General features: G+C 41.5%; 1 protein-coding gene and 1 non-coding gene across 4 annotated transcripts in view; both read left to right on the forward strand.

Annotated features, from left to right (window-relative positions):
- Positions 1-14,642, forward strand: part of STIM1 (stromal interaction molecule 1) — a 197,466-nt gene that overhangs the window by 105,550 nt on the left and 77,274 nt on the right. For all 3 annotated transcript variants that reach the window (XM_065943987.1, XM_065943988.1, XM_065943989.1), the window contains exon 2: positions 13,135-13,265. In XM_065943987.1, the coding sequence (XP_065800059.1) occupies positions 13,135-13,265 (131 nt within the window). The remainder of the gene's footprint in view (positions 1-13,134; positions 13,266-14,642) is intronic.
- On the forward strand, positions 8,036-8,142 carry LOC136176178 (U6 spliceosomal RNA). The gene has a single exon (XR_010664545.1). It is a non-coding gene; the product is annotated as a U6 spliceosomal RNA (small nuclear RNA).

Raw genomic sequence — 14,642 nt, forward strand, 5'->3', positions numbered from 1 at the left:
TAGGGGTTTACTGTTTTTAAAGAACTTCACTGTTTTTTCAGATAAGAAAGTTAATCCTTAAGAGTAGTCAGAGTATAAGAAAGTTGGATTCAAAGACCTACGTCTACCGCTTCTGTTATTCAGTATATATCTTAATAATTTGGGGTAGGAATGGAGGAGACCCAGGAGTACACACTGGGAGTCAGAACAACAAGAAGGCTCCTGCACCAGAAGCCTGAGTTATTGAGGTCATGGCCTGCTTGGTGGGGACTTACTTTGAGGATTAGCCATCTTATTCTGGAAAGATGCTTTTTGTTAGATCAAAATTTGAAGAAAAGAATACTTTTCTTCAAGGAGGAAGATGGTAGAAATGAAACACCAAGGGGTGACTGAGTGCCCTCCTAGTGTCTTTTAAACTTTGTTTCTGAGAAGTTAAGGCAAACCTGGGAAGTTCTGTTTTACTCTTCTTGGGGAGTGGCACAAGCTCAGTTAAGGTTTCTGTGATCGCCCTTAATAGACAAAAAGAACCCGATGGAACCCATCCTGCACACCGCACCCCCCACCCTGCTCTGCTTTGTTGGCCTTGGAGAGTAAGTTTGTAGTTCTAAAAGGCTCTCTTGCAAAGTCTCATCTTGGTCTATCAGCCATAATCTTGCCACATACATGGCATGGAAGTTGGTGAGGGCTCTCCCACCAGTCAGAATGGCTCTCATTAAAAAGATGACAAATAACAAATGCTGGAGAGGGTGTGGAGAAAAGGAAACCCTCCTACACTGTGGATGGGAATGTAGGTTGGTGCAGTCACTGTGGAGAACAGTATGGTGGTTTTTTAAAAAACTAAAATAGAGTTATCATGTGACGCAGCAATCCCACTCCTGGGTGTATATCTAGAAAAAAACTGTAATTCAAGAAGATACATGCACCTCTGTGTTGATAGCAACGCTTTTAGCAATAGCCAAGATATGGGAGCAACCTAAATGTCCATTGACAGATGAATGGATAGAGAAGATGTGGTATATACATGCAATGGAATACTACTCAGCCATAAAAAGAATGAAATAATGCCATTTGCAGCAACCTGGATGGACTAGAGGTTATCATACTAAGTGAAGTAAGTCAAAAAGAGAAAGACAAATACCACATGATATCACTTATATGTGGAATCTAAAATATGACACAAATGAACTTATCTATGAAACAGAAACAGACTTACAGACATAGAGAACAGACTTGTATGTGTCAAGGGGGAGGAGAGTGGGGTTAAGAAAGAGAAGAACCTTTCATATAAAAGGAATTCTAGGTGGTTTTTAACCTGGACTAGACACTAGCATCACCAAATAAAGAGTATATGAAGCAACTGGACTGGTACCTCATCCTTGTGCTTACTGGTGGGAGTATAAAGTGATATGACGGCTTTGGAAAACAGTTTGTCAGTTACTTAAAAAGTTAAGCATGCCCTTGTAGTATAAGTTCCATCCCTAGTAGAACTTAAGGAAAAGAAAACACCTCATTTTCACTCAAGAAAAATGAAAACAAGTGTCCACACAAAGATTTATACACTAATATTAATAGCACTTTATTTGTAACAGCTAGAAATTGGTTAATGGATAAACAACTTTTATATCCATTCAGTGGAATCCTACTTAGCAATAAATTGGAGTAAACTACTGATTCATGTGATAGCAGGGTTGAATCTTAAATCACACTGAAGAAAAGAAGCCAAACACAAAAGACTACAGAGTTATGATTATATTTATTTGAAGTTCTAGAACAGGCAAGTGAAAGTTGCTCAGTCATGTCCAACTCTTTGCAACCCCATAGACTGTAGCCAGCCAGGTTCCTCGGTCCATGGAATTCTCCAGGCAAGAATACTGGAGCAGGTAGCCGTTCCCTTCTCCAGGGGATCTTCCCAACCCAGGGATCGCACGCAGGTCTCCTGCATTGCAGGCAGATTCTTTACTGGTTGAGCCACCAGGGCGGCCCAGAGCAGGCTAAACTCATTTCTAATGATAGAAATCAGATCAGTGATAGTGTGGGGCAGAGGATGAAGGTTGGCACTGAGGAACTGAGTGGGAGCATTTTGTGACAGTGGAAGTGTTCTAGATCTTAAACAGGGTAGTGTTACGTGAGTGCTTATGTTTGTCAAACACATTTAACGGTTTACACTTAAAATTTGGGACATTTTATTGTGTGCAACTCTGCCCTGAAAATACCCATGCTCCATTTTAATAAATGTCAAAAGAAAAAAGAAGGTAAAACTTATCTATGATGTTGAAAGTCAGAATAGTGATTACCACTGTGGGGTCGTAGTAGTACTGATTGGAGAGGGGCAAGGGGAGTCTTCCTAGAGTGTTAGGAATGCTCTATATCTTGATTTTAGTGGAAGTTTAAAGGATATATATATATATATACACACACACATATACACACACACGTACACATAATATATATATATGTTAATTGATCCTTATCTTTTTAAAATTTAGTGATTGATGGATTTGTGGATGCGTTGGGTCTTTGTTGCTGTGCGTGAACTTTCTCTAGTTGAAGCAAGCCAGGGCTGCTGTCTGGTTGCAGTGCCCAGGCTTCTCATTGTGGCGGCCTCTCTTGTTGTGGAACATGAGTTCTGGAGCGCTGGCTCAGTAGTGCATAGACTCAGGTGCCCTGCAGCTCGTGGGATCTTCCTGGAACAGGGACTGAAGTTGTGTCCCTTGCATTGGCAGGTGGATTCTTAACCACTGGACCATCAGGGAAGTCTGGTCCTTAGTTTATTTATGCACTTTACTTTATGTGTGCGATTTCTATTTATTTTTAAGTATTTATTTATTTGGCTGTGTCAAGTCTTAGTTGTAGTACGTGGGGTCTTTCATTGCAGTGCACAGCTTCTCTAATTGTGGCACACAGACTTAGCTGCTCTGTGGCATGCAGAATCCTCTCGGACCAGGGATCGAACATGAGTCCTCCACATTGCAAGGTGGATTCTTAACCAACAGACCATGAAGGAAGTCCCCTGTGTGTGTTATTTCTCAATTAAAGAAGAAAAAGACCCCCCCCCCCCCCAAACCCATACCTCGGTCTCACCCATAGAGATACTGGGGCCTTGGTGTCAGCAGTTTAAGAGCTCCTGAAGTGATTCTAATAACGCTGCCAGAGCTGAGAATCCCTGTGCTGTGTAGAAAGGAGAAAAGAAACGTGACCCATCAAAGAAGGGGTACATGAAGCAGAAGTTGCTGGACATGAGACCAGAAAGGTAGCAGGTGACAGATTGTTCTGGGCCTGGCGGGTCACAGTAGGGAAGTTGAACTTAATCTTAAGAATAATGAAAAGCGTTTGAAGGGTTGTAGGAAGTGAGAGGACTTGTGCAGATGTGCAGCTGGTATGTACTAGCCCTGCCTATAGCCAGCATTCCTGTTGACTGCTCATTAAGCATTTAGAATATCTCTGCTGAGAGTGACATGCTATGTGGAGAATGAGGTTTGAAATAGTTGAGGAATCTTGAACTGGGTTTGGTGATTGAATGAATGTGCAGAGTGAGGGAGTATGTTAAGGTTTCTGGCACAAAAAACTGGTGAAGTAGGAGGTTTGGGGGAAAGGTAATGAGTTGAGGTTTAGACATTATGAGTTGAAGTGCCTCTTGGACATCCGTGTGGAGATGTTTAGTAGGTAGTTGGAGTCTGGGTTTCTGGGCCAAAAGTGAAATTTGAACCAGAAACATCATTTTGTTTTTTGGGAGTCGGTAGTACCTAGTAACGGAGAAGGCAATGGCATCCCACTCTAGTACTCTTGCCCGGAAAATCCCATGGACGGAGGAGCCTGGTAGGCTGCAGTCCATGGGGTCTCGAAGAGTCGGACATGACTGAGCAACTTCCCTTTCACTTTTCACTTTTATGCATTGGAGAGGGAAATGGCAACCCACTCCAGTGTTCTTGCCTGGAGAATCCCAGGGATGGGGTCGCACAGAGTCGGACACGACTGAAGTGACTTAGCAGTAGTAGCAGCAACAGTACCTAGTAATTTATTCAAATGGTAGTTGAAGCTATAAGGAGAGATGAGATTATTTAGAAAAGAGTGCAGTATGAGAAGAGAGACTAGAACTAAATCCAAATTCTTTGAAACTCCAACGTTTAATAGTCAGGTAGAAAGGAGAAGTCTGCACATTAAGAAAGGCAAAGATTCATTCATTTCTTCGTTTATTCATGCAGCAAATCTATATTGAATACCTAATATGTGACAGGTACTGTATGAGTCCTTGAGGATACTACAGTGTACAAAAAAAGTCCCTGCTTGTGAACCTTACATCTACTGGAGGGAGACAGACAATAAGCAGATCGGTGAACAAATGTATCACGTGAGGTGGTAGCAGGTGCTACATTCAGTTCAGTTCAGTCGCGTCTGACTCTTTGCGACCCCATGAACTGCAGCATGCCAGCCCTCCCTGTCCATCACCAACTCCTGGAGCTTGCTCAAACTCATGTCCATAGAATCAGTTATACCATCCAACCATCTCATCCTCTTGTCGTCCCCTTCTCCTGCCTTCAATCATTCCCATCATTAGGGTCTTTTCTAAGGAATCAGTTCTCATCAGGTGGCCAAAGTATTGGAATTTCAGCTTCAGTATCAGTTCTTCCAATGAATATTCAGGACTGATTTCCTTTAGGATTGACTGGTTTGATCTTCTTTCTGTCCAAGGAACTCTCAAGAGTCTTCTCTAGCATCACAGTTCAAAAAAAGTATCAATTCTTTGGCGCTTAGCTTTCTTTGTAGTCCAGCTGTTACATCCATACACGACTACTGGAAAAACCATAGCTTTGACTAGACGGACTTTTGTCAGCAAAGTAATGTCTCTGCTCTTTAATATGCTGTCTGGGTTGGCCAAGGAGCAAGCGTCACTTACTTTCATGGCTGCAGTCACCATTTGCAGTGATTTTGGAGCCAAAAAAAAAATAAAATCTCTCACATTGACACATCATAATACTCAAAGCTCATGGTTTACCCTAGGGTTCACTCTTGGTGCTATATAGGTTACTTTTGATGTGTTCGCTCTTGGAGGAGAAATGAGCATGGTCAGAAGCGTTTTGGGTTAATGTTGCTTGGTTAGCTGAAACCAGTGCCAGCTTTGTCCAGAAGGAAAGCCCTTCTCAATTCCTGCCCCCTGCTGAGAACAGCTGGGCCTCTTCTTGAATATGAGGATTTGATGTTCTAATTAGGACTTGCCAGGTGGCTCAGTGGTAAAGTATCCGCCTGCCAATGCAGGAGACACAGGAGATGTGGGTTCAATCCCCAGGTCGGGAAGATCCCCTGGAGGAGGAAATGGCAATCTACTCCAGTATTCTTGCCTAGAAAATTCCAGGGACAGAGGAGTCAGGTGGGCTACAGTCCATGGGGTTGCAAAAAGTCAGAGACAACTGAGCAGCGGAGCATGATGTTCTAACAGGGACAGGAACACCCCTCAGGTAGGCTGGGCTTTACACAGCCCAGGAATCTGATGCCTCTTTCCGCTGTGGTTGGGCCTGCTATGTGCTGTATCCCAGGGGGCATCTTTCTTGCCAGTTCCCTTTCTCAGCCTTTACATTTTTGTCTAGAGGGTCCCGTAGGTCCCCAGTCTGAGGGTCCCCAGTCCTATCCTCATTTTAGCTTCCAGGCTGTTTTATCTCTGCAACCTCATGGTCTTGATCAAATCGGAACGTCTTCTCAGGGTTCGTGCTTTCAGTCTTACACTCTTTTGAGCCCTTTCTAAGGGTAAGTGTGGATTCTGATCCCATCAGAGTCACTACAGAGCCTGCCAGTTCTGGCTGAGGGGTGGGGAGTGAAGGGGGAGAAATTATTTTCAGAGGTGAAGCCCCTGTTAGTAAAATTTAGTCATTTCCAGATTCTCCTGAGGTTCCAGCCAAGCGCTAAGGAACAGTCTGATCAGTGTCCTTCTCCTCTCTCTCTGCTTTCTTCCTTGATGTCTGTTTCTCACTTCTTTCCCTCTGGGCTTGTGTCTCACATCAGACAGTCCACTGTCCAGCTCAACTACAGTGGCTCTGCTTTGCTTGCCTTCAGATATGCGTTCTCTGGGAATGAGTTAGTGTTTATGATGAGAAATGAAAGTGGCTAGGAGAGGAAGAGGCATTAGGTGGATGCTGGATATTGGTGGTGGGATTGGTAGGCTACACTCAAGAATTCTCTTGTCTTTTGGGAAGATATGGTTTGCTATGAATCCATTCATTCATGGGTTCATTCATTCAGCCAGCATTTACTGATTGCATACTTGACAAGGTGGTTATTAGGATAGTGCCATACTGGGCCCTGGGGGATAGAGTGAGTCAAATTTAGTCCTTGCCCTTTTCTGGCTGTGGCATGTGAACAACTCAGAGCATGAGAATTAATATAACAGAGTTAGGTACAAAGTGCTTGGAGCATAGAGCAGTAAATGATTAGGTCTGTCTAGAGAAAGGAGAGGAGCTTTGGATGTGAGGGAAAGGTCTTTGCCATTTTGTCTGCCTGTGGTTCACAAAGTGTGGTCTGCAGACCATTGGGGGCCACCAAGGTCTTTTGGGGGATCCAGAAGGTCAAAGCCATTTTAATAATAATACTAAGATACTATTTGCTTTTCCCATCCTGTGTACATTTGCACTGTTGGTGCAGAAGAACTTAGTAAGTAAAGCTGCTGGCATCTTAACAGGAATCAAGACTGTCATAAAATTGTGCCAGTAACCGTTGCATCCCTCCGCTCCATGGCACTGTCGGATTTTTTAAGATTTTAATAGAGAATTAAAAATTTTATAATTTTATTGAATTGTCTCTGTAGTATTCTGTGTGATAAAACAGGAAGTATACTTTAAGCACTTATGCTGCATATCAAAGCCTGATGTTTATCTCAAGGAAATGCATTTGTGCAATTGAGCCAAACTACCTTACTTTTTCAGGGAACACTATTTTTACTTGAAAGAATAACTGACAAATCGCAATTACTGAGACTTATGTTTTTGGCAGACATTTTCTTGAAAATGAATGAAGTAAGTCTGCTACTTTAAGAACAACTGGTAGTATTTGTTGCCAATGATAAAATTCCAGTGATTAAAATGCCAATGATTAAAATTATTTAATTGAAAATAAAAGTTTTGGAAAACTTGTATCTGCCACAGTAAGCTTGACAGCTTCCCTAGATTTACAGCTTTTTTTTGGTTGTTGTTGGATGATTGTGATTATTTTGGTATTGTATAAATGAGCTGTGTCAAATTTGTAAACTCTGCTTAACTCATTGAATCACTAGTTTCCAAATGATTAGTATATGTTGTTTCAGAATCACTCATGGATAAAAGATCCATTCAAAGTGCAAGATAGACTGCAAGACAGAAGATGGATTTTACTGTGACAGAGTACAAAAAGTTCACCTGTATAGTTTCAGATTTCACATTGTAACCTTTAACAAACCTACTACTTGTTGAAGTTTTGGTGAAGTATCTGAGAAGACTGACCACAATTATCTGAAAGTTTATTAAAATATTCCTGCTTTTCCAACTGCATATCTATGCTTTGATTGAAGGCAAAACAACACACTGAATGCAGAAACAGATATAATAAGTCTGTAACAGCTGTTTCTATCAAGCCAGACATTAAGGAGATTTATAAAAATGTGTAACAGTCCCACTCTCCTCATGAATTTTTTGCAGAAAACAATTATTTTTTCATAAAACATGCTTCTATATTATATATGGGGTTTATGTTTTAATTTCTAATGTAGTAAATATCAATCAGCTTGGGGATTTTCAGTTTTTAAGTGTAAAAAGGGGTCCTAAGATCAAAAAAGTTAAACTTGGTCCTGTGCTCTTCTCTCTACCCCAAATTCTCTTTTCTGCTTCCAAAAATCCCTTAAATGATTGTAGAACTAGTATTTAGTTATTCATTCAAAAAACATTTGTTAAACATCTATCAAGAACCTGGCTTTTTCTTGCTGCTGGGTACGTGGTCCCAAGCCATTATGGGGAAGCTTGATTAAACAACTATAACACTGTATGTGAAAGAAGAGACTGAAAAAGCTGGTTTAAAACTCATTTAAAATACTAAGATCGTGCTTGCTTCGGCAGCACATATACTAAAATTGGAACGATACAGAGAAGATTAGCATGGCCCCTGCGCAAGGATGACACGCAAATTCATGAAGTGTTCCATATTTTTGCTGGAGAGGGTGTGGAGAAAAGGGAACCCTCTTACACTGTTGGTGGGAATGCAAACTAGTACAGCCACTATGGAAAACAGTGTGGAGATTTCTTAAAAAACTGGAAATAGAAAAAAAAAAAAAACAAAAAAACTGGAAATAGAACCACCATATGACCCAGCAATACCACTTCTGGGCATACACACTGAGGAATCCAGATCTGAAAGAGACACGTGCACCCCAATGTTCATCGCAGCACTGTTTATAATAGCCAGGACATGGAAGCAACCTAGATGCCCATCAGCAGATGAATGGATAAAGAAGCTGTGGTACATATACACCATGGAATATTACTCAGCCGTTAAAAAGAATTCATTTGAATCAGTTCTAATGAGATGGATGAAACTGGAGCCCATTATACAAAGTGAAGTAAGCCAGAAAGATAAAGAACATTACAGTATACTAACACATATATACGGAATTTAGAAAGATGGTAACGATGGCCCTATATGCAGGGCAGAAGAAGAGATGCAGAAGTACAGAACAGACTTTTGAACTCTGTGGGAGAAGGTGAGGGTGGGATGTTTCGAAAGAACAGCATGTATATTATCTGTGGTGAAACAGACCACCAGCCCAGGTGGGATGCATGAGTCAAGTGCTTGGGCCTGGTGGGCTGGGAAGACCCAGAGGAATCAGGTGGAGAGGGAGGTGGGATTGGGGACCGGGATGGGGAATATGTGTAACTCTATGGCTGATTCATATCAATGTATGACAAAACCCACTGGAAAAAAAAAACAACAACTAAGATCATGGCATCTGGTCCCATCACTTCATGGCAAATAGGGAGAGAAACAATGGAAACAGTGACAGACTTTATTTTCTTGGGTTCTAAAATCACTGTGGATGGTGACTGTAGCCATGGAATTAAAAGATGCTTGCTCCTTGGGAGAAAAGCTCTGACCAACCTAGACAGCATATTAAAAAGCAGAGACATTACTTCGCTGACAAAGGTCCATACAGTCAAAGCTCTGGTTTTTCCAGTAGTCATGTATAGATGTGAGAGCTGGATCATAAAGAAAGCTGAGTGCTGAAGAATTGATGCTTTTGAACTGTGGTGTTGGAGAACTCTTGAGAGTCCCTTAGACTGCAAGGCAATCAAACCAGTAAATCCTGAAGGAAATCAGTCCTGAATATTCATTGGCAGGGCTGATGCTAAAACGGAAGCTCCAATACTTTGGCCACCTGATGCAAAGAGCCGACTCCTTGGAAAAGACCCTGATGCTGGGAAAGATTGAAGGCAGGAGGAGAAGGGGATGACAGAGGATGAGATGGTTGGATAGCATCACCAACTCAATGGACATGAATTTGAGCAAACTCTGGGAGATGGTGAAGGACAGGGAAGCCTGGCATGCTGTAGTGCATGGGGTCGCAAAGAGTTTGACACAACTGAGCGGCTGAATAACAACAACACTGTGTGATAAACATTACCAGCGATAGACATGTGAATACTGGGGGAAGACAGGCTGTTGTCAGACACTCACTTGCCAGCTCACTTAGGAACATTTTTTTGAGCAATTTGATTGGATTGTACTTCTTTTATTTGAATCTTTATGGTCCATAGAGGGAAAGTGGCTGAAGTTAGCGAAAGATGGGAACTGTTCACTTGCTGCTCTGGCAGGAAAGGAGGAGATAACAAATGTATTAAGTGTCAATTTCATGCAAGCCCTATGGTAAGTGCTTTAACAATTGCAATCTTTCCTAATTCTCACAAAAACCGTATGCAGCAGAATTAATTATCCTTATTTTGCTAGTGAGATACTGGAGGCTGGGAAAAGTTAAACAACTTGTCCAATATCATATGGTTGTAACTGATGAAGCCAGAATTTTGACATATGTATTCTGACTCCAAGGGCAGGGCTCTTGCACTGTAGTAATAATGTGTTGCTAAATGTGTGGGTTTTTAAAGGTAATTTCCAGATGGGTCTGTGAAATCTTGCCAGGTTGGAATGTATTAAGAAAGACAGTAAAGATCTCAGGAAGGAGAGAGAGACAAGATAGGCAATGCTCCATTGAAGGGATTTTTTGTGAATTTTGTCTGACATGATTTTTCTGGACAGGATTCTGTGGCAGTATAGGGCATCAAGACTTTGATTCCCTTATCCTCAATTCCTTTAATCTTTCTCTGTGCCAAATGATGCCAGAAGCAAAAGTCACCTGTCTATCTGATCAGGTTACAAACTAGAGCCTGATGTTTGAAGCCCAAACTTGTTGGACCTGTTGTAGGCCAATCAGGCCCAGCCTGGAGACCCTAGTCCCTAGAGCTTGGTAAACTATTTCCATTATTTTTAAAAGCCCGATAGAAGTGCTTTACTTCAGATAATCCTGTGTGTGGATACAGGCTAGTGAAAAGATTAGATTTGTTTGTTTTGGGTCAAAAATCTGTTGATCCAGTGTACTTCAGTTGTATTACCTAGGGAGCTCTAGAAATGGTGTCAGCTAAGTATGGTGCAAGGGCCAAATCCAGCCCACTGTCTGTTTTTGTAAATAAAGTTTTATTGAAGCACAGCTGAGTTCTCTTACTCATGTTTTGTCTTTGGCTGCTTTTGTGTTCAATGACAGAGTTACATAGCTGCAACAGAGATTGTATGGCCCATAAATCCTGAATCGTTTACTGTCTGGTCTTTTACAGAAGAAATTGTTGACTCCTAGCATAACCTCAATTCTTTCTATTATGGCACTTAGCACTTGGTATTTTAATTGCCTTTTTTTTTTTTTTCAAATCATACCCACAAATCATTTCATACCCACAGTATAATGGAAGAGACAGGCATGAGCACATATAATTTAAATATGAGTCAATAAATGCTATAATAATAGCATGCACAGCAACACTGTGAGGCTCACCCAAGCTGGTCCTGGCAGAGCCCCTTGCTTTTATAACTGAGTTCCTTGAGAGCAAAGATGAGGTCTGCTTCATGTCTTCATCCCCTGTGCTGATTATAGACCCTGACATATAAACAGTACTCAATAGATGTTGTTTGAATGGGCATATCATATGCTGATCCAAAAATCTCTTATAGGCAATTATATATGCCTTTGAGTAGTATAAATACGGGAATAAGGGAAGGAAATATTTTGTTGGTTATGCTAATCTCAGTTCTGTGTGCTTCATCTCTGAACTAGTCATTACTTACTGCAGTTTGTTTGGGATAAGTAGTGGATAGGAGTCCATGAATGAAGCAATTGTGTTAAGAGCTCTGTTGGTGAGGAAATTAGAAATAGTGCCTTAATTTTGGGCTATTTTCTACTCTTTCCCTCAGTATCCACCACACCTTTACCCCACCTTCCATTTCCCACTCCAACTTGCCAGGACAGAGGTAGAGGAACATAGGGTCTATGGAGGTAATTATTTCTTTTGTATGCATACTATTTAGCTTACTTTTTTCTTTTATAAAGCCATTTTTTCAGTGTGGTTCTTACCAGCATTACCATCTGTGGCTTCCAGAAGATACAGCTAACTTAAAGCTATCTGGTTACCTTGGTGTAAAGGCAGACAGGTGAAGTGCTGGCCTGGGAGTCAGTAGACCTGGGCTCTTGTTGTGCCTCTGTAGTGGCTTTTGACTTGGGATACATCTGTTAACATCTGTAAGCTTCAACATTCAACACATTTTTGTTGAGTTACATCTGAGACTTAAAAAATTTAATATTTATAACCCTCCTCATTTTGAAAAGGATTTGAGTCACTGGCAAGTGATAGAGAGGTGACCTGTCCGATCTTGTCTCTGTTTCTGACCAGCAGAGAAGTAAATGATTAGATGGATGAGAGCATTTCAGGTCTCTAATCAGGGCTTTCTACATAGCTTCTTCACCTTGTCCTTGCTTCCTTTTCTGTGACTACTTCTATTTGGGAAATCAAGATGTTTCTTCTATCTTCTTTGGGGATGATTTGAAGAGTATTTTGCCTAGAAAGTAGTTATCAAGCTCAAGGTCAAAAGAAAAGAGGAATTTTACACTCTAGGAATTGGAAGAAATGCCAAAACCTTTAGTTAAAATGTCTTTTTCAAATAGTGAACTTGAAGCCTGAAGAAGGGAAGTGATCTCCTTAGAGCCACATAGTAGAACTACAGCTAGATTCCAGGCTCTTTCTGCTAGGCATTTTCCAGGTTCATAAGAGGATTTAGTTCAGTTCAGTTCAGTTGCTCAGTCATGTCCAACTCTCTTTGCGACCGCATGAATTGCAGCATGCCAGGCCTCCCTGTCCATCACCAACTCCCGGAGTTTACTCAGACTCAAACATAAGAGGATTAGGTGTCATGAAATGGACTGGGTGGTTTTCTTGCTGTATGACTGTATGGTGGTGGGCAGAGGAAGCTTCATTCCACACCTCCCATGCAGTTGTGTCAGGTATGCTCAGGACCTTAGCTATCTAATAGGTAGACAGCCAAAGGCTGTCTCTGAGAGGGCATAAGATGTGAAGGGTTTCCCTAGTTAGCCTGTGACTGGCATTATGTATATGGGCAGTGACAAAGTAAACAAAGAGGAAAACTATGTAGTACTCTGGCATTGGGACAAATGGGCTGTTTTCCTATTTCTAGAGAGATTGTATTAATTTACATTTATTTGTTGTTTCTTTTGAATATGTGTTTCTTTGATTTCTAATGAGACCTTTTCCTGTGTTCATTGACTATTTTTTTTTATTTTTTATTTTATTATTATTTTTTGTCATTGACTATTTGTATTTTCTCTCACTTGTATTTTTTTTTCTTGTTGAGTTATTTATTCATGTTCTTTGTATATATCCCAGTGTATTCCTAGTCCTATGCTTGACTTCCCTGCCAAGAAACTATTAGGATAATAAAGCATTGTTCCTAAATGGGGAAGACAGTTAATAAGAAATATTCTTCTCGCTATTAAATGGAGTCAAGTATTAGAAGCTAGGGACAGTGAGACAGGTGGGTAATAGAACTGGGCAGCAGACCCCAGTAACATCGTCTCTTGCTTTTCCTGTACAGAGTTTTGCCGGATCGACAAGCCCCTGTGCCACAGTGAGGATGAGAAGCTCAGCTTTGATGCAGTCCGCAGCATCCACAAACTGATGGATGATGATGCCAATGGTGACGTGGATGTGGAAGAAAGTGATGAGGTGAGCTCCCTCACCCTTTGTGGCTCTCTTCTCTTCCTGTGCGAACAGTCCCTGAAGCTGTCTAGACAGGCTGTTCCCTGGGAAGAGGTGTTCTTGCTACTGGCTTGTTCTCTAGGGTCGCATCCCTACCAGGGAAGGTGATTCTCAGCAGAGCAGCCTCGAGGAGCCGGCCTGTCAGAGAGCAGGCCTTACCTCTCTGTCTGTGTCTGGACCGGCCCCCATCTGCCTACCAGCTGGAAGCACAGCACTGGCCGAGCTGTGCTGTTTGAGAGGGAGAGGGAACCTTGAGGCTGGTCTGTACAGTTTGCCTGCATCCTTATTGTACTCCTGCTGTAGGCAGAGGGCACCCATCTTTCCTAACTCTGTGTTCAACCCTGTGCTGGCATGTGGAGGAGAAGGCAAGGCAGTCAGATCTTGCCCTTTGGAAACTTATATTCTGTTTGTGAAGAAGAGACAGAGGTTCCTAGAAAGCTTATTCTGAATTCCAGGCTGCAACTGCTAGAAGTCAGCTGAGTGGTCCAGACAGCAAGAGTGAGAGGAATCTCTGGATGAAAGAGCCCTGTTATTATTTCACCTTTGGGCATTACTACAGCTCCAGTTCCACAGAGCCCCTACTACAAAGTCATCATGTTTGAGAAGATTTAAAAATTTCAGTTGCTTTTGGGCTCAACTTGAGCCAGCACTTTGGTGAAGCTGCCAAGTTATGCCAAATCTCTAGTAATGATATGGTGTATATCTTGAGGGAGGAGGTAATTCTGGTCTCTCCTTCCTGCTGGTTAGTCCACTTTCAAAGTTTGAATTCAGTTTTGGATTTCACATTGTCAGAAACATCTTGAAACAGTGAAAGCCTGTACAGCGGAGTGACATGACTGATGAGGGGTGTGGAAACCATGAATGGAGAGCATTCAGTAAAATTCAGTGTCTATAAGTATCTATTATATATGTGCCAGGCACTGTTTTAGACGTGGGGATATGACGGTAAATACATATAATTACATAGTGATACATCCGTCCTTGTATAACTTACAATCTAATGAAGAAACTTTAACCTGGATAAGAAAAGATTCAGATAATATAATTCCTATCTTCAAGTAAAATAGAAATAGAGGAATCAGGCTTAAAAGATGATAATGGTTAGCAGTGAAATGCTTCCTCTATGCCAGGCACAGTGTTAAGCTCTTTGCATAGTTACTCTTTTAACTTTGTTAACAGCCTTATGAAGTTGGTATTATCGTCAAGGACTGGAACTTTGGAAAGGTTAAGCATTTCGTTCGGGGACACACTGAGTATGGGCACAGATCTGATTTCAAAGCCTATATGCTGTTAAGTACTGCTGTATTGTCTCTCTTATTCTGAGGGCAGAACCAGGACCACTGT

The sequence above is a fragment of the Muntiacus reevesi genome, chromosome 9 (assembly GCF_963930625.1).
Source record: "Muntiacus reevesi chromosome 9, mMunRee1.1, whole genome shotgun sequence".
In the NCBI taxonomy this organism is placed as follows: Eukaryota; Metazoa; Chordata; class Mammalia; order Artiodactyla; family Cervidae; genus Muntiacus; species Muntiacus reevesi.